The following is a 19361-nucleotide window of genomic DNA, read 5'->3' on the forward strand; positions in this document are numbered from 1 at the left end:
TATGGTCATCTACATTTATGAGAGCCTTGCCATGAAGGGTTATCATACCAATAGCTCCATTGAAGCCATAGCTATATAATAACTCAATCTTAACACTCTTTGAATGTTTTCATGGGGAGTCCTGTCAAGTTTTCTCAATGCACCATTCCATTCAGCTTCACTTTTGCCATGGAAATATGAACCCACAACTTTTAAAGCGAATGGAACTCCTTTTGCTTAAACAACTGCCCTTTTTGTTGAAGGCATTCAAGCTGAAAAGTTTAAGAGATTAATGGAACCCCAATTCTTTAACCTTCTACATTACATCAACTCCTTTGCTAAGCACATGCTTGTCCCTGGTCATGATGAGAATTCAACTTCCTGGACCAAAGCCATAGAGTTCTCTGACCAAATATTCTAATTGTTCCCAAGTACTAATATAATCAAGAACAACAAAAACTTCCAAACAACTAAGCCTTGTCTCAACAAAAGTGCTTAAAGTATCAATAAAGAGATCTTCCTTTAATGAACATGAGATTGCATACATGAGATGGTTCAACTTTATAGAAGACAGGAATAACAATCTGGCCATGAGCCCTTTTGCAATGAAGTATACGTGTGAGTTCATCAAAGCACCATCTTGAAGAAGCATAATCTCAGAGGATACGACCTTGGATACATAGGAATCTTCGATTGCTTGCAGAAGTGCTGGTGAGATCTCATCTCCTTTTGGGAGTTAGTAGTCACTCTATATAGGTTTTGATGTGTTTTCTGCAAAAAGCATTGTAAAGATAGCTAGTGAAGTGCCTCACACCTAAAGCTGATAAAAACATCATACTTCTTGGGGAGGGATTGAGCAGAGGAAGAGGGTGAAGCAGCTTCAAGGGCCATATTATTTGATCGAGAAGCAAGGAGATAACTGTATGTGTGTATTGAGAAGTGTGAAAACCAGAGGTGGAAGTGTACAAATGAGTATTAGAAGCTGCACAGAAGTGGAAGAAGAAGGAGCTCACGCGGTCCTTCGTGTAATATTTGATGGATTCTATCTTACATTAACACTCCGAGGGCGTCAAAGTTTCCAAATTGGCTTGGGAGTCTCTCGGCCACAAAAAAGAATGACTTGGAAGTAAAAGAAGATGGGTTACACAGTACAAACTTGAGGCTAAGTAGGTAACCTTATCGCTTGTCGAACATGTGGTTCGATGGTGAAAGTGATTTGCTTTCCCCTTCCAAACCACGAGTTCGAATTGGCACTCTCTCTCTCACACACAAAGCTAACCTTATCGTCTCTCCCAGGTCTCCCTACTATTGTCTCCCTCTCAATGCTATATGTTCCTGTTTCAGTATACGGATCATGAAAAGACAATACGGGAAAAATAAAAGAAAATTATATTGAAAACTGAGCCGAGGAGATGCTTGTGGGCACGATCACTCCCACCGTTTCTCACTCTGTTGTTCTTTCTTGTAGATTTTGGTACCGATCAGGTCCGATAGACTTAAACTTAGTGCGCCTCAACAAACACACTCAGTCTGTGACGAACACATCATCCAATTTTGCGAGTATCAGATGGAAAAGAAAGGCCAACGGTAACCGATCGGCAATGGAAACTTTCACAACACGTGCATTAGCTGAACCACTAAAGAACGCTGACGAGCTCATCGATTCCGTCGAGACTTTTATCTTCGACTGTGACGGTACAGTACATTCTCTTCCAGCCTTGTCTTTGGTTGCCTTTGGAACCATTATCAGCCCCATTATACTTACCTGGCTGTACAACTTCATCTTTTCTAATGTCTAAATTCTAGTCGGATTAAATCCCTCCGTCTCCTTCCCTATAATCCTGACGGCATCTACCCGGTGAATTTTGTGTTGATGCAATCATCCCTCCTTATCACACGTTCCTTTTTAACTTAATTCGCAGGAGTTATATGGAAAGGTGATAAATTAATAGAAGGAGTCCCAGAAACTCTTGACCTGCTTCGGTCAAAGGTTTGTTACTACTGTGGCTAATTACCTGCATTTGTAAATTGTAAACATTCGATATTCTTTGATCCTTTGATTTTATTTTTTTTAAATTTGAAATTTCAAACTTGGGTATTTACAACTGTTGATAAACTTCCTTAGGGCAAAAGATTAGTTTTCGTTACTAACAACTCTACTAAGTCAAGGAAACAATACGGGAAGAAGTTTGAGACTCTTGGCCTGAATGTTAATGAGGTCAGTCCACGCTCATAGTTTTCGCTCTTCACATTCTTGATTGGCACAAAGATCAACAACTATAACCTTTAATTCCTGAATCGTTTCAGGAGGAAATTTTTGCCTCATCTTTTGCAGCTGCCGCATATTTGAAATCCATTAATTTCCCGAAAGATAAAAAGGTACGATCTATGGTTTGGGTTTCCAGTCGACCTGAAACTAATATTCTATTTAATTGCTATTCCGCGGGCTAGATGCTCATCTCACCTAAAAAGCAGATTCAGTTTAAAATGGGAACTTTCGGGTATTTGACGTTCATGAATGCTGATATTAGCTAGTTATTTATCAAGCTTAACGATGACACACCATGCAGGAGAAAAAGGAACTTAAATTCTCTGTAGGCCCATTGTATTTATACGCGTTTTAAGTCTTGAACGCAACTTCTATTACTTGATATCTGTGTGCCTGTAAGTATTCTTTGGCCCGATGCGTGTTGTTGAATTCAAAGGACTAATCGTTGAGTTTGATTTAGGTTTATGTCATTGGAGAAGATGGCATCTTGAAGGAGCTTGAGCTTGCTGGGTATCAGTACCTTGGTGGGCCAGTATGTTTTTAGTTCTGTCACACAAAAGCTTTACTGATTGTTTCTTTTTATGCTTTCAAATTTGTGTGATCACTTGGTTCTATTATGCTTTACATGCAAAAGCCTTACTTGTTTTTGTTTTTGTTACCATTACTGCTACTTAAAATCAAGTTGGACTGATATGCACGGCATATTATAGCTTCACTGTCTGATGCGTGGGCAGAGAAGTTTCCATTGGAGTTTTAAGGTTTAAGAATTGAAGGTTACTTTACAATCTAATAAAATGTGAGTGCATTAAGAATTAGGACCTTTTTAATGTTAATGGTAAATTTAAGGAAAAACAAGCTAATGCAAAATACGGATGAAAACATAGTTCAAGTTTTTAACTATAAAAAAGATGCGTTAGTTTCATCTACAATTTTATGGCTATGCTTGATGTCTAGAGTTAAATTTCCCAAGGGTTAAGGATAGTATGTGCAAATCTCTTGTAGTCCAGATACGTGTATTCAGGATTTGATAGTTACGATGTTGATAGTTATGTCATTTGCGTTACATACATTAAATATGGAGTTGTTATATGAGATACGCTCTCATCCTATACATGTGTTGTTCTTTTAGGAAGATGGTGTGAAAAAGATAGAGCTGAAGCCAGGATTTTTGATGGAACATGATGAGGACGTAAGATACTAAGTTCTTGCCTTGTTTCTTTCTAGTAAGTGTTCCTTTTTTCCGGTCCACATCTAAGAAGTGTCTTCATTATTAGGTTGGAGCTGTTGTTGTTGGATTTGATCGCTACTTCAACTACTATAAAATCCAGTAAGATATCAAATACTAACACTCGCACATATGACATGATAAGTTCATTTATGCACTCAAATTAGAGATTAACTAATGCGTTTGATTGAGGAAAATAGGCATCATGTTGGCAGTTATATCCTTTTATAAGTAAGTCCATTTCCATAGAAAGGACTATAGTGAATAGGTTGCTTTTCCTTGTAAAATGGAGGCATTTTTTGTATTTGTACTGGTTATATATGCACAAGAACTTTTTTCTCTGCGAACAAAATGTAGTTTTGTAACAATATGTGATACAAGACATTTGTGCTAGACTTAGGAAGCACCCACAATTTTGTGAATGCAAGCTGGTTGAGATTGAAATTGAAGACTTGCCTGGTTGAAAGAGGAGTCGAAATAACCAATGGAGCTCAATTCAAGGTGGAGGTTGAGTGTAGGCAGTTGGAATGGAATATGAATGGCCAATGTTTTTGAGCTAATTCTTAGATGATGTACTTAGGGTTGTTTGATATGATCCTAGGGCTGCAATGGTTGCGAACATTAGGATCGATAACCTGGGATTTGAAGAACTAGCTGATGAGTTTCTCTCAAGAAGGTAAAGACTATGAATTCCAAGGCATGGGGTATCCTTTAACTTTCTTAGAAGACAAGGAGGTTGGAGTGATGGTCTGTTTCACAAGAGATGTCTTGGTTGGCAGAATTAGTGATCATGATGGAAGGGAAGAAATGTTGGCATGTCACTTGTGAGCAAATAGCAGGGTTGGAGACTTTTATGCAAGAATATGAAAATGTTTTTGGGGAGTCAACTGCCTTGCCACCGCCAATGGATTCTGACTATCAAATTCCTCTCATATAGGAGGCCCTTAAGAATCAAACCCTATAGTTATGTCCTTGATCAGAAGAATGCCATGGAGCAATTAATGCAGTTTATGCTGACTAATGGGGATATGGTTTGTCACAAGTTGCACCCATCCAGAAGAAATACTATCAACAATAGTCACTGCATAAGTTAGCGGCCAAGTATTATGGACCCTATAAGGTCCTATAGATGGTGGGACAAGTTGCTTATTAGCTGGAGTTGACTGCTAAATCATGTAGCTTCCCTATATTTCATGTATCATTGCTCAAGGTCTGTGTAGGGAAAGGGACACCAGTAAGCCCCAACATGCCTCTACAGTGGGAGATTATGGCTACTTTTGTATGGAATGAGAACTGTGTTAGGTATGTAGGTTGTGAGGGAGGATAATAAGCCACTAATGTAGTTGCTTCTTCAATGGAAGCACTCTAGTCCAGATTATGCTCCTTGGGAATCACTGGAAACTACGCCCCAGCGGTTCCTAGATTTTGACACTATTGCACCTCTCATCCTTAATCACATGGATGCTTTTTTTCTTTTTTGGGGGGGTGGTTTTAGTTTATACAAGACATTTGTATTTGTTTCCCTCATATGAACTGTGGTTGTTAGTGGTAAGGAACATCGGTCACTTTAGGCACCATTATGTTAGTCAGGGTGTTTAACGAAGTTTTGTATAATTGAGTTCTGTGCCACTATGCTATGGTGTTATTTAATAGATGATTTTATTTTCTTCATAATAGAAGGTATTTTCTTCATGATCAAAAGGTATGGAACGCTTTGCATACGTGAAAATCCTGGATGTCTTTTCATCGCGACAAATCGAGATGCTGTTACTCATCTCACAGATGCGCAGGAATGGGCAGGTCATTACACGCCTTCTTTCCTCTTGTGTTTGCAAATGACATTGCAAATCTTAATTATACAACATTTTGGATTTTCTTTTTTATAACATCAAGCTAGATTCATGTTAACCAAATAGCAAAATAACTGGTTCTGAGCTGGCTGCTAGACTACAAGATAAAGTTTCAAATAATTCAATTACATGGAATTTTTCTTATGTTTCATCTTGAAACTCATCTTGTTCAGTAGTACTTTAAGTTTCAGTATAGATATCATTAAAACTTTCCTATAAATATGAAATTACCTGATATTTTTCCCCGGAAGTTAATAATCTATCTATTGCTCTAATAGTTATTGCAATGTCTAATTGATTTTAGGTGGGGGATCCATGGTTGGTGCTATTAGTGGATCTACTCAACGTGAGCCGCAAGTGGTTGGAAAGCCCTCAACTTTTATGATGGACTACTTGGCTAATAAGTAAACTTTTAAATTTCCCTATTTTACGTTCTTGACGGTTGAATAATGACCGTCTAATAGGATCATTAACCTGAATTGAGCGGATAGCACCTATATTACATGGTTTGTCCATGGATACCCAAAGTTTTCTGCATTACAACCTGTCGGTGTCATTATTGTATTAATGTTCAATCATATGCCTTTATAATCTTGCCTTCCGGAATGCATACAGTTCAAAAGATTTTAGTTTTATGTTGTCTAAAATCTCAATATTTTGTTGCACATAGACCACGAGGGAGTGAAGCATCACATGCAAGAAAATAGATTATCAATTAGTTATTAGTCTACCCAGATTATATTTGCGCATTGCATCACTGTGTCTCTCTCTCTATATGCATTTGCATGTCTCTCTGTATGAAACTTGACATTTGGGTCAAGGAGTTTCCCTTCCCTTAAACCTGGCGTGATATTTGCAAATGACAGATTTGGGATTCAGAAGTCACAGATTTGCATGGTTGGGGACAGATTAGACACAGATATTTTGTTTGGACAAAATGGAGGCTGCAAAACTCTTCTTGTGCTGTCTGGGGTAACCTCATTGGCCATGCTTCAGAATCCCAACAACAAAATACAACCAGACTTCTACACCAACAAAATTTCAGACTTTCTTTCCCTGAAAGCTGCACCTGTATGATCTCTTCATGATAGTCTCTCGTGTTCAGAGTGTAATTTACTCCTATATTTATTCCTGTCTACCTTATTTGAAATCATTTCTATTCATTTTTATCTTCCTTCGAGATGAATCTTTATCTGTTCTATAAGCTAATCTTTTAATTTGTTACCACTCCTATTCTCTTTCAATCCTTGAAGACAGTTCAGCTTCAGTAAATTGTCTGTTATCATTTGAAATTTAATTTACAGACATATATTAGTTTTATCTTCCTTAGGACTTAGGAGCATTGCATTCACAGTACAACTCATAAATACAAACTACATTTAAAGTGAAAAGGAAAATCTAATTATATATATATATATATATATATTATCTTAGCACAGCACAGGGTGCTACTGTCCCTAAATTTCATTTTTCCGATACCTTTGGGTTCTCATGGACATTTTCCCAAAAAGATAATCGGCAAAAATTACAGTTTTAAATAGGAAAAAAAATACATTATATAGTTGTAAAAAAGTTTTAATTTTTTTTGGAATTTAAGAGTAAAAATATATTGAACTTTTCCATTGAGAGCACCCAATATCCTTAAATAAAGAAAGGTACAAAAGTACCCATAACAACTAATGGTGATTAAATGGATGTAAAAGTACTTAAATTGTTAAATTTGACTAATGTACATTAATGTTAACTGTGAAGAAAAAAGAAGCAAATATAAGGTACAAAATGTCTATAAATTTTTTATCTAGAAGCTTTTGATATCTTTAAGTTAATGATAGTGCATAAGTATTTATTAACTTTATAAAAGAAGTAATATAGCCAAGCTCGATCTAACAATTTGGGCTTTCATGCTTATTTGAGCTGATCAAAATACATGAATTATAAAATATTATTTTTTCTTTTTTAATCAATTTTAATTTTTATCTAATTTTAATTTTATGTTATTAAAAATAAAAAAGAATTCAAATATTTAGGCTAAGCCTATTCAGGTTTGGACTTAACCCTAATTAATAGGTCAACTTTTTCCAATCATTTAAGCTCTATTCTTAAAGCTTCACGATCAATATCAAGTCATTTTAACATATTAAAAAAGATTAGATTAAGTAATTTAGATTAAGCTCAATGTGACAATTTGACTAAACCCAAAAAATCTTAATATTAAGCTTAGAAGTTTAGAATATTTTTTTTTTTACTTTAGGCTTATTCGAACTGCCTGAACTCAAATGTAAATGGACTTAGTTTGAATACTTGAATTTCTTTTTATTATTGATAAAACAAAGTTAAAATTAAATTGACTTAAAAAATAGAATAAAATAATATTTTATAATTTAGAGATACGAGATGACTCGAATAAATTCAAAAACTCTAGTTGTTAGAGTTGAGTTTAATTATATAGCTTTCTTTATAAAATTAGTGGATACCTCTGCATCTATGTTGACTTGAGGAGGATACCAGAAGTTCATAGATAAAAAGTTTGAGTATTTTGTTATCTTATATTTGCTTCTTTGTTTTTAATTGTCACAGTTAACGAATGTCAGTCAAATTTAACTTATTTGAATAGTTTTACATCTACTTTATCAACATTAGGTATTTTTGCACTCTCTTTCATTTAAAGATTCTGGATGTTCCTAAAAAAAAAGTTCATAAGTACCCCTTATTCTTTAACTCATTATTTTATTTAACACGTCTTGCATATTTTTTTAATAAGAGAGGAGACTATCATTTTTTGTCAAACGCGCACACACAAGCACATTAAAATTGGATTGGTATTAATAATTTTGTGTGCGGATTAAATGATTGACGGAATATCTTTTTTGAGTCAAAATAGTAAAATTTATTTTGATAAGAAATATCTACAAATAGACAGAAATAAAAAAAAGAGGGGGCCGGGGGCTGGGATTCCATTTATTTAAGAAGGATTCCCTTGCTTTCATGCCTTTTGAGTTCATGAATATGAGGATTCACTTCAAACTCTGACTTGTCTTGGCCTCAGCAAGTAGCATTTGCTCTTCAGCATCCCCAGCCCTCTTCTTATTCCTCTCCCTTTCCTCATGCCGAACGAATTTCTCACATTCTGAGCCATACACTGGCCACACCCCACATTCTCTGATGTCCAATGTCCGCCCCCTCCTAAACTTCTCAAGAGTGAATTCAAAGGAAAGCTTTGTGTCAGTGAACAACTGTTGATTTCCTCTTCTTCTAATACCCTGCATTACTTCTCTACACTTCTCGGTATCATTCCATATGACAACTAGATTGGATCCCATATCTGCATCAAAATAGAAACGTGACTTCCTGTGCACCTGAGAACCATCCAAGTAGCATGCCCATTTCAAATCAAAGATACGCACATGTCCACTTTCAACGTCATCGTAAAAAGCAATGCAGAAGGAGAAATCCAGCAAGTCTGAAATTCGAGGGAGCTCAACAGTTACAGTGCTTTTTGCTGCTCTGTATTTGAACCACTCTGGTACTCTGCTTCCTGCGACTCGCATCTCATAAGAGTGCATGTGGTTCTTATTTTCAGGCAATGCATGATAAATTCCGGAATAGACAGCCCCCATGATATTGTGACATGATTCTTCATTCAATCGCTTGCATTCCACAAATGAGAACCGTATTTGGCCACCATTCAATGGTTCATAAGCTGCCAGTCTCCAACGACTTGCAATAACTGACTGTTATGGTTGTTATGGATGGTGGTAGTTCCGGTAAAGAACGCAGCCTATCGCAAGAATCCAAGTATAGACTTTCCAATCTTAAAAGATGTTTGGTGTTGTTGGGAAGTTCGGTTATGTTAGAACAACCCCATAAGCACACTTCTCTCAAAGACAACATGCGATCAAATAAGATATGTAGCGTCAAATCATCAATGACTCCACAATAAGAAAGTCTAAGCTTCGTCAAACTCCTCAACCAAGATTATTGGCTTGGAAGGTCCACAAGTGTTGAGCGTCGTATATCGACTATTGTTAATTCAAATTGACTCCTAAAAGACTCGCAGTCGGAGTAACACCATGCTGTACTACATAGTTCCAATCGTGTGTTTTTTTCTGATAACACTGAAAGTTCCATGAGATCTGAGCAGTCTGACACATCAATCCATTTTAGAGATTTCAAAGGAAACTCACTTTTTAAACTCTCAAGTTTCTTGCACCCACTCAACCTCAACGAATGAAGCGAGGGGAGAGACCAAATTGATGAATGAACATCACACAAACTTTCACATCTAGCGAGTTTTAAATCTTTGAGATTCAAGCTTTTAGAGAGATCCGGCAATTCCTTTAATTGTTTGGATCCTGAGAGGTTTATCTCTTCTAAATTCAGAAAATCCTATAACAATAGAGATAGAAAATGCAAACGAGATTACCATGAAGCTTCAAATAAATGTAAAACATTAAAAACAAATGAGATTAATTATACATACCTGCACCCCGTCCCAAAGCTTTTGAAGTCGGCTGTTTGGCATGGAAAGCGTAACAACCTTTTCAGCACAAAAAGTGGATGTCAGAGATTTAAGTGGGAATCCATGCCACTCTAGATACCTTATTTTATTAGGAAGAAATTCGAGACCATCTGGAAGGTGCACATGACTTCAGCCCTTGTCGAAACCAGAATAAAATTTCAAAAATCAAATATTACGCATCTTTTTGAAAATGTCAGTCTCCAAATGTAGGTCTCTAATTTGAGTAACATCCAATTGTATTCCTTCAACTTTGTTTGTTCCCTAAAATACAAAAAACAAAAACTGTAGTAGTAGATCGACTCATATTACGTTTATATTACTCATAAAATTATAAGGAAGACATAACAAAATAAAATTAAAAGGTAAAACAAGAAAAGATCTCTTACCGCATTATTAGCTAAGACATCACATATTTCCTCAATCCCATAATCGGCTGTGCGCTCCAGGTTCATCAATAGATTCTTCACAAACAATTTGCAAACCCATTTCTTTTATTAAATCATGCATTTCAACACGCCAATGATAATTTGCATTTATGAGAGCCTTGTCATGAAGTGTTCTTAAACCAATAGCTCCGTCGAAGCCAAAGCTATCCAATAAGTTGATTGCAAATTCCCTTGATGCTCCCTTCAAGAAGCATGCAATGTCTAGGAATATTTTCTTCTCCTCATGATTCAACCCATCATAACTCAATCTTAACACCTTTTGAATATCTTCATGAGGACTCTTCTCAAGTTTTCTTAATACACTGTTCCATTCAACTTTACTCTTGCCACGAAGATATGAACCCAAGACTTTTAAAGCCAATGGAATTCCTGTTGCATGAACAAGTGCCCTTTGTGTTAGCTCTTCGTATTCCATTGTAGAAAGGCCATTGTTGAAAGCATTCAAGTTGAAAAGTTCAAGGGATTGATGGGGCTTCAATTCCTTAACCTTGCATATTTCATCAACTCTTTTGCTAAGGACATGCTTGTCCCTAGTTGTGATGAGGGTTCTACTTCCTGGACCAAAGCAATGAAACTCTCCAACCAAATTTTCTAATTGCTCCAATGTACTAATATCATCAAGAACAACGAGAACTTTCATGCGGCTGAGCCTAGACTCAACAAAAGTGGTTGAAGTATCAATAAAATGATCATCTTCCTTTAGTAGACAAGAGAGAAATTTGTGACATAATTCAGCAAGTCCGTTTTTGGACTTTTCCCTTACATTTTCCAAGAAGCAAGAGCCTTCATAACGGGAAGAGTATTTGAGAAAAATAGTTTTGGCAATGGTTGACTTGCCAATGCCCCCAGGCCCCAAATTCTAATGGTTTCAAACTTTTCCTAGTGTAATTCAATCACCGCACAGTTGTCGTCAATACCTACAAGTCCTTTTAATTGACTAGGTGGGTACTTCTGACTCAATTTTTTGCAATATGCCTTTTACAGCCTTTTGAATCAGTTCAGATTCATCCCTGGCATGGGAAAAAATAAAAGGAAGAAATAAATGAAAAGTAAAATCAATCCCAAAAAAAAAGATTTCTCAAAGACAAAAGACAAATAGATAATAAATGAGGATAAATTAAATAGAGTTAAGTATTTGATCTATCATGTAATAGCCTTAAATAATATATATATATATATATATACTTATTTAATTAACTATATGAATATATTTTAGTTATGTTTGGGGTAATTATAACAATAAGGAGTACTGTAGAATGGAAGTATGTATGCCAAGCAACTTGAAGGTTTCCGGTTCGAATCCTTAATGCAATAAAAGGGAATTTTATTTTGTTCAGCTTCTTCAAAATTATGAAATTACCTTTTTCCAAATATGATAAAAGCTTCCTTCTCTTCCTCGACCATTCCAAAAAAACAGGGAGCGAGAGAGAGTATGAGAATATGACCGACTTAACCTTCCTGTACCTCTGACCCTTTTCTTGTTTCAGTGATCACCGACTCATCTCCCTTTTGTGTTCGTGGCAGCGGCTGGTGTGATTGAAGCTGTAATTGCTCTGGTTCATTTCCCCTATGTTCCCTGTCTTTATAGTCATTCTCTATTTTTGTTTCTGGCTATCTTTGTTGGGTTCAGTCGCTGCTCAATTTTTGTTGTCTGTTCGGGTTGCAGCTGGCGTGAGGCTAAATCGTTGGAACTAGAGGTTCTACTCATGAGCCTTTCTTTTTTCAACTGAACCGTAAGCATTATGCTCTGCTGTACTAGTCTTTGCTCCTTGTTTCTACATTTTCTTTGTATGCTGTCTGTCCGTGTCGTTCTGGTCTGAGAAGTCGCAAAGTATTGAGTGCTGGAAGGCTGTTACTGTGAGCTTGTGTTTGTGCGGCTGAATTAGTCTTCTTCCATTGTTGGATATGGTGATAACGTTTAGATTATGGCGCAGGACCTTGAACTCAAATACATTACCCACAATGGAAGTAAACATGTTAGTAACAGAACCTTCTTTAAAAAGGTGCTCCCCCTGTTCAGCGTTCAATAGCACGTCTATTTCTTCTTTCTCTCGGTTCACATTGTTTAGGCTGGCTGAGTTGAGGTGAGGGAATTTGGACCTTCTATTTGTTAGCATGTTATACGTGTGAGAGAAAATGTGTGCTGTTGCTGCCATATGCGTGAAGTTACAACATTTTTTTTGCTTTGTTCTGCTGCTGTCCGTATGTGTGTCAAGAAGATGAGTAAAAAAAAATAATGAAAATGAAATTAAGCTGGAAATTTTGAGGGAGGAAACTATGTTAAAGAAGCCTGATAATAATATGTATGTGAGTGGCATAGAATTTAGATATTGGTTGGATTGATTCATGTTAAAGAACTTATTAAGGAAAGATTGAAAGAGGACAGTCTTGATATATTACTTGAATATTAACTTCATGGAGATGCCTATTGAAATGTTTGAAAAAAATTTAAAGCATGAATTTTGGTGATGAATTTTAAATGATAATGGTTCATATGCAAAGTAGAAGGAAGTCTTTGTAAATTAAAGACGATTTGTTAAATTTTCTTTAATAATATCCTTATAGGACGTGCGGAAGAAGAAGATCCTGATAGAAATTGAAGAAAAAACATTTTAAGAATTTGAAACTTCAATAAGTAAGTAAATAGCATTCCATTTAATTTATTTTTATTCTTAATAGCCTTTTTTCTTGAAATATTTTATTCTTATAGATTATATTAATTTTGAAAATTATGAAATATCAATGAAGAATAAATGAATTATGATATGTGTATTTATTGATTCTTGAAATATATTTTCAAGTTGGATGAAAGCATTCTTGTATGGTTGTTAAACTTTGAAATTTATTTGATACTCAATTAGTGCAAGTTTATGATTTTGACAAATATTGAAATAATTCATGCAAGTTTGGTAGTAAGAATGATAATCTATTTCAATGATAATTGTTTTTCTCGTATGTTTGAAATGTGATTTTAAGAAAACTCAAAACAGAACATTGCTGCTAACAGCAGTTCCGTTAGCTCATAGCGCGCTGTGGTTAAACACTAGCTAGTTTGTTTCGTGAGTTTTATTCTCACGTTTGGTATTCATGGGCTTTGTACCCACATTTGATTCCGCGGCTTGATCTACGTTTGGTTACTTATCCTCATGAGTTGTGTGTCTACGTTTGTTTCGTAACTTCAGCTGCGTTTGGTTATTTATTCTCATAGACTGGTGTGTCCATGTTTGTTTTTGTGGCATAAGCCACGTTTGATTATTTACCCTCGTGGACTGTGTGTTCACGTTTGTAACCTATTCTGTTGAATTCTCAAAATTCTAAATGTTAATTAAAGTGTTTTTAAAATTTACATGATTTTGGCTAACAATTTTACCACTTTGAGGAATATGTGAGTAAATTGTTTTCTTTAAGCATGATAACATAATTTTTTTTAATTTACTCTTATTTTACAATTATGGATATAACTTATAGGCTTATAAATCTTTGTGAAATCGTTTTTAATTAGTTGACACCATTATTGAAGTTTATTGATTTAAATTCTAAGAATTATGCCATGGGAATGCTATTCACTGAAAAAATTATTTTGGTCTCAAATTTATTAACTGACGCTGATCCCACCATCGATCTCTAAAAGGCAACTAGCTACAAGGTGGACATTTTGATTGGTATTGTTGCTTTTATGAAAATATATAATTTATATGTCTTTTTGATTTGAAAGAAAGAGTAAATGCTCCATATAGGTTGTTGATAAACCTTATTTTTGGTCTGTATATTGGTTGCTAGCTGGAGGGAGCTACACTCTTGATTTATACTGTTATCTGTAAAAAAATTTGTTGTAGAATTTTCGGAAGATCCTAGTTACAGGAAAGGTTCTGCCAAAATTTCTACAAAAAAATGTCGACACTTTTTTATGATAATGAATTTAAAGGAATTACTTTAATTCTCATGTAATTTGATTAATTTTGTTCTTTTCTTTCATAAAATGGAATAAATATTTATTTTGGGTTTACGAAAATGTGTGAGTAATTTACGACCGTGCCGGTCACCCTCTATTCATGGGGCGTGACACATCAAGTCAATCACCGCCACCCCCCTCCTTTGTGAAGAGAAGAAAATTAATGAATTGGTCACCCAAATGTGTGAGAGTCATAACCAGCTAAGTTTACAGCTTCATTGAGAGATTGCTTCCACATTTTGATCTCGTCTTGCCTGCCCTTGAAATTCCTCTCAAATGCTTGCTTGTAAGTGTCAGTCTGATTGCGTACATGAGATGGATCCACTTTATAGAAGATAGGAATAACAATCTGGCCTTGAACCCTCTTGCAATGGAGTATATGGGCGAGTTCGTTCAAGCACCACCTGGAAGAAGCATAATTTTGAGAGAAGACCACCACAGATACATAGGAATCATCGATTGCTTGCAGAAGTGCTGGTGAGATCTCATCTCCTTTGGGAAGCTGGTAGTCTATGTAGGTTCTGATGTGTTTTCTGCAGAAAGCATCGTGAAGATGGCTAGTGAAGTTGAAGTGAGTGTCCTCACCCCTAAAGTTGATGAAAACATCATAATTTTTGGGGAGGGATTGAGCAGAGGAAGAGGAGGAAGCAGCTACAAGGGCCATATCTATTTGATGAAGAAGCAAGAGGAGAGAAATGTGCGTGTTGTTGTATGAGAAGCCTGAAAATATATTAGAGATGGAAATGTTGACAGGAGTATCACCAGAAGCTGTGTATAAATGGAGAAGAATGGAGAGCCCACGTGGTCATGTCTTAATACAGGCTTGCCAATTTCCTGGAAGGATGGAATTGATTATGTTTCTATATGTAAAGTCCGACACTTTGTGACTTCAGTCAAAATGTGAGGTCTAACATTAGTGTGTGTATGCCATGAAATTTCCAGGAAGGAGGGATTCACAATCTTTTCATGGAAAAGAGTGTAACTTTATTACTTGGGAGTCTTAGTGGCCGTCAAAATGAGCGATTGGTAGTCAAAAAGATATATCAGATATGTTTTGTAGTCTAAAACGCAAAATAAGGGTTAGAGGCACCGGTGAACTTTCAAGTCACGCGGTCGATATATATATATATATATATATTTCTTTTTTTGCCAGAAGGTTACGCCGTATACAAGCTTCAAAGTTGTTCAACTCAGAAACCGTAGCAACATTTCCTTGAAATTTAATCTGTAACTTGAAACTTGTAAGAAACTACTAAATACGTCCAAAATAGGAAAGAAATACTCAGAAAAACACGAACCTATGACATTAGGGGGCATCTAATTAACAACACCTTTGATAAACAAAAGTTCAGTTGAAGGGAATATTAGAGACTCATCAAGATTGGAGTATGTCTCTAGTTTCAAAGCATGTTTGCAGGTATATTTACGGATCGCCCAACAATAAAATCCTTGCATTAACAATAAGATTTGACACACTACCTTGTGAAATATGAGTCAAATACTTATCGATTGAACTAATAGATGCGACAACTTTATTTTAGTTATAATACTTTTTAAGTTACACTCACACTATGAGGGTGTTAAATTTTTAAGTCATGATTTGTAAAAGCTCTTGGGTATTGACTTTCAACCAAGATTCCTGTGAAAACTTTTTGATCCAATTTAATTTCAATCAAAACCTTTAAAAAAATTTTGCACATGTGAGGGACTTGATGAAATTAAAGAGTTGATTGAAATAAATTTATTAACAAATAACCATTTGTAAAATGATAAGACATGTCACTAACTTTGAAACTTTTTGTTGATAATTTAATAAACAAGTACCAATTAGTAATTTAATAAATAACTATTTATAAAATGACAAGTCTTATTACTAATTTTAAAAATTTCTTTTAATAGTTTGACAAGTAAATTTTAATAAAATAACAAGTTCATATAAGCTTTTGTCATATAAAATTTTAGTAATAAAAATAAGTAAATATTTATAAAAATCATTCTATATTAAATTTCTCTAACAAGTTTTCATTGATAATTTAACAATTAGTTATTTATAAAATGACAAGTCTCGTTATTAATTTTAAAAATTTCTCTTGATAAATGGATAAAAAAGTCCCCACTGATAATTTAACAAGTAGCTACTTATGAAATGACAAATTCCGTCACTAGCTTTAAAAATTTCTCTTAATAGTTTGATAAGTAAATTTTAGCAAAATAACATGTTCATATAAACTTTTAATATGTAAAGTGTTAACAATAAAAATAAATAAATATTTATAAAAATCACCCCATATTAATTTTTTTAACAAGTCCCCATTAATAATTTAATAAGTTACCATTTGTGAAATGACAAGTCCCGTTATTAGCTTTAAAAATTTTTCTTGACAATTTCACAAACAAATCCTCATTGATAATTTAACAAGTAATTATTTATAAAATGATAAATCCCGTCATTGACTTTGAAAATTTTTCTTAATGATTTGACAAGTAAATTTTAGCAAAATAACAAGTTTGTATAAACTTTTAACATGTAAAGTGTTAGTAATTAAAAATAAGTAAATATTTATAAAAATAACTCCATATTAAATTTATTTAACAAGTCCATATTAATAATTTAACAAGTAACCTTTGTAAAATGATAAATCTCATTACTAACTTTATAAAAAATTTTCTTGATAATTTGACAAGTAAATTTTTGCAAAATAATAAATTTGCATAAGCTTTTAACATGTAAAATTTTAGTAAGAAAAAAAATAAAAATTTAAAAAAATTATTCCATATTAAACTTTTTTAACAAATCCTCATTAATAATTTTACAAGTAATTGTTTATGAAATGACAAGTCTTGTTCTTAAATTTAAAAATTTCTCTTAATAATTTAACAAACAAGTTCTTATTGATAATTTAACAGGTAATTATTTGTGAAATAACAAGTGCCGTTACTGAATTTAAAACTTTCTCTTAATAACTTGACAAGTAGATTTTAATAAAATAACAAATTTACATAAGCTTTTGATATGTAAGCTTTTGATAATAAAAATAAGTAAATATTTATAAAAATAAGAGCATTTTAAATTTTTTTAATGAGTTCCATTAGTAATTAACAAATAGCTATTTGTGAAATGATAAGTAACCATCAAACTCTTAACAAGTATTGGTATAAAAAGTAAAAACAAAATAATATATATGTATATATATAAACATTTGTATTATATAATTAAAAAGAATTGTTAGCCTAGTGGCCAATGATCTTTTTAGCGGTCAAAGGGATGTGAGTTCAAACCCCCTTTGGCCACCTTAAAAAAATTTAATTTGTCTTCCTTGTCAATCTGGTGAACATCAGGCACCCGGTCTGACCACTAGTGCCGGAGTTTCGGTGGCCAATGACGCTAGGGGATTTTTTTTAAAAAAATGAGGGATACTTTTACATTTTGATCTCTTGGTTCTGCAAAGTAAATTCAAGATCTTTGATTCTTTTCTATACATAAAATGCTCTAGAGGTCCTTCACTATAATTTTCCTTTTTTTCCCCTAACATGAACGATTAATCTATTGATAAGAAATGAAATTAAAGAGCCATAATAGAGAATGTGCTAAAACTTCATGTCCAAATCTTTTTTTTTGGGCTAAACTTCATGTTTAAACCTGATTCCACTATGTAGGTCAAAAAATAATCGAATTCCATTTTGTGGCTTAGAGAACATCTTTGAAAACAAGACCAACAATTAATGCAAAGCTTATCCTTGGTGGTCAAGTGTAAGTTAAAAATGAAAAAAAAAATGAAAAGGAAAGGAAAGGAAAGGAAAGAAAAAAAAAAAACCTCCATTATATATAGTTGAACGAAAGCCTCAATAACAATTGATCCAACTAGCGAGAAGAGCCTTAACAATTATCACACTTTACCTCTAATGGTCTTTGGTGAAGTTTTTTGAAGTATGTATCTTAGGGTTAGATCATTCTCCCTAAACTTTAATATGGATATAAATTTCAATATCAGATCATAACACAAAATCTTAAGATGATAAGTTTATAGGTTATTTCATTGATATCTTTTTTCTTTAAACTAAATTTATCCGATATAAAATTTCATCATATTTCTTTTCATATCAACTCACTCTTCATTTTTCATAGAAATATATCACTTAACATAAGTCCACTTTTTTTTTGAGTGGAAACTAAAAAAGATACACAAACAATCTAAAAGATAACAAGAAGTTCAACAGTAAATACAAAAGAAATTCTAGAAGTCCCTTTCCTCTTTAACCATCTTCCATCTCCAAGGTTGAGCTTGGATGATGATTGAAGGGGCAGAGATTAACTTGTAAAGAATGAAAAAGCCTAGATAAGTAGTTAGCATCACGATTACAGTCCCTATGTACATGATTGAGGGTAATCTGACCCTCCTTGCAAAAGAAAGATCTCGCCTGTTCTACAATATCCTTAAATGGATAGTTTTGATCACAACCATGAATGACAAGGTTGATTGCTTCCAAATATTTTGAGAAAATTGCCACTCTATAAAGGTTCCTTTCCAAACACAAGGTGAGTCCTTGCATGATCTTGACCAACTCTACAACTATAAGGGGAACATTAATCAATTTGGAGCTGAAACCACATATCCAATTGTTATGGCCATCATGTATGACACCTTCACATCTATTGCTTCCATTGTTTTTGACCAATCCATCCTCATAAAGTTGAAAGAAATCATCTCTACTATTGCTTTTTTGTGCCTTAGCATTAGATATATGATTAAACAAAGGGGAGTTATTAATAAGATCCCTATCCATACATGCTCTACTTAAATTAGAAAAACTGTCCTGGAAGTTTCTTATTTCTTGATAGCCAAAGATTACATTATAGCAATGAACCCAAATGTCCCAACATAAATATCCAAACATTGTCAACCAAGGTATTTTCTTAGTTAGTTCTTTAACTATTTCATTTTTTTTAGATTCCATTTGGCCTAATCTACTCATTGGAGATAGCAGAAAGTCTCCATTTTACTGTCCAAAACCACAAATTTATATCAATTGAAAGCATTGTCACAATCTCTAAGAAGCTATATGGCATCTTCTTTAGAATTGCATCCCATTGGGCCAACATCATGATTCTACATACTTATT

General features: G+C 34.1%; 2 protein-coding genes across 2 annotated transcripts; one reads left to right on the forward strand and one right to left on the reverse strand.

Moving 5' to 3' along the window:
• Window positions 1–1259: 1259 nt before the first annotated feature.
• On the forward strand, window positions 1260–6550 carry LOC129288062 (phosphoglycolate phosphatase 1A, chloroplastic-like). Its single transcript, XM_054924385.1, has 10 exons — window positions 1260–1674; window positions 1902–1969; window positions 2105–2197; window positions 2287–2358; window positions 2709–2780; window positions 3378–3437; window positions 3523–3575; window positions 5176–5273; window positions 5628–5727; window positions 6190–6550. The coding sequence occupies exons 1-10, from the start codon at window positions 1392–1394 to the stop codon at window positions 6398–6400; spliced, it is 1110 nt and encodes a 369-aa protein (XP_054780360.1). The 5' UTR covers window positions 1260–1391; the 3' UTR covers window positions 6401–6550.
• Window positions 6551–14412: 7862 nt separating this feature from the next.
• On the reverse strand, window positions 14413–14904 carry LOC129289354 (disease resistance protein RPV1-like). Its single transcript, XM_054926113.1, has one exon. The coding sequence runs from the start codon at window positions 14902–14904 to the stop codon at window positions 14413–14415; it is 492 nt and encodes a 163-aa protein (XP_054782088.1).
• Between the last annotated feature and the right edge of the window lie 4457 nt (window positions 14905–19361).

The sequence above is a fragment of the Prosopis cineraria genome, unplaced genomic scaffold (assembly GCF_029017545.1).
Source record: "Prosopis cineraria cultivar Desert tree isolate PC_DT_omini unplaced genomic scaffold, ASM2901754v1 PC12, whole genome shotgun sequence".
Lineage (NCBI taxonomy): Eukaryota > Viridiplantae > Streptophyta > Magnoliopsida > Fabales > Fabaceae > Prosopis > Prosopis cineraria.

Bases quoted from the DNA above. Each gene is read 5' to 3' on its own strand.
- LOC129288062 (XM_054924385.1), top strand. From the start codon at position 1,392: ATGCTTGTGGGCACGATCACTCCCACCGTTTCTCACTCTGTTGTTCTT. The intron at 5,274-5,627 runs GTCATTACACGC...AATTGATTTTAG, and splicing joins AGATGCGCAGGAATGGGCAG to GTGGGGGATCCATGGTTGGT. The intron at 5,728-6,189 runs GTAAACTTTTAA...TGCAAATGACAG, and splicing joins ATGGACTACTTGGCTAATAA to ATTTGGGATTCAGAAGTCAC.
- LOC129289354 (XM_054926113.1), bottom strand. From the start codon at position 14,904: ATGGCCCTTGTAGCTGCTTCCTCCTCTTCCTCTGCTCAATCCCTCCCC.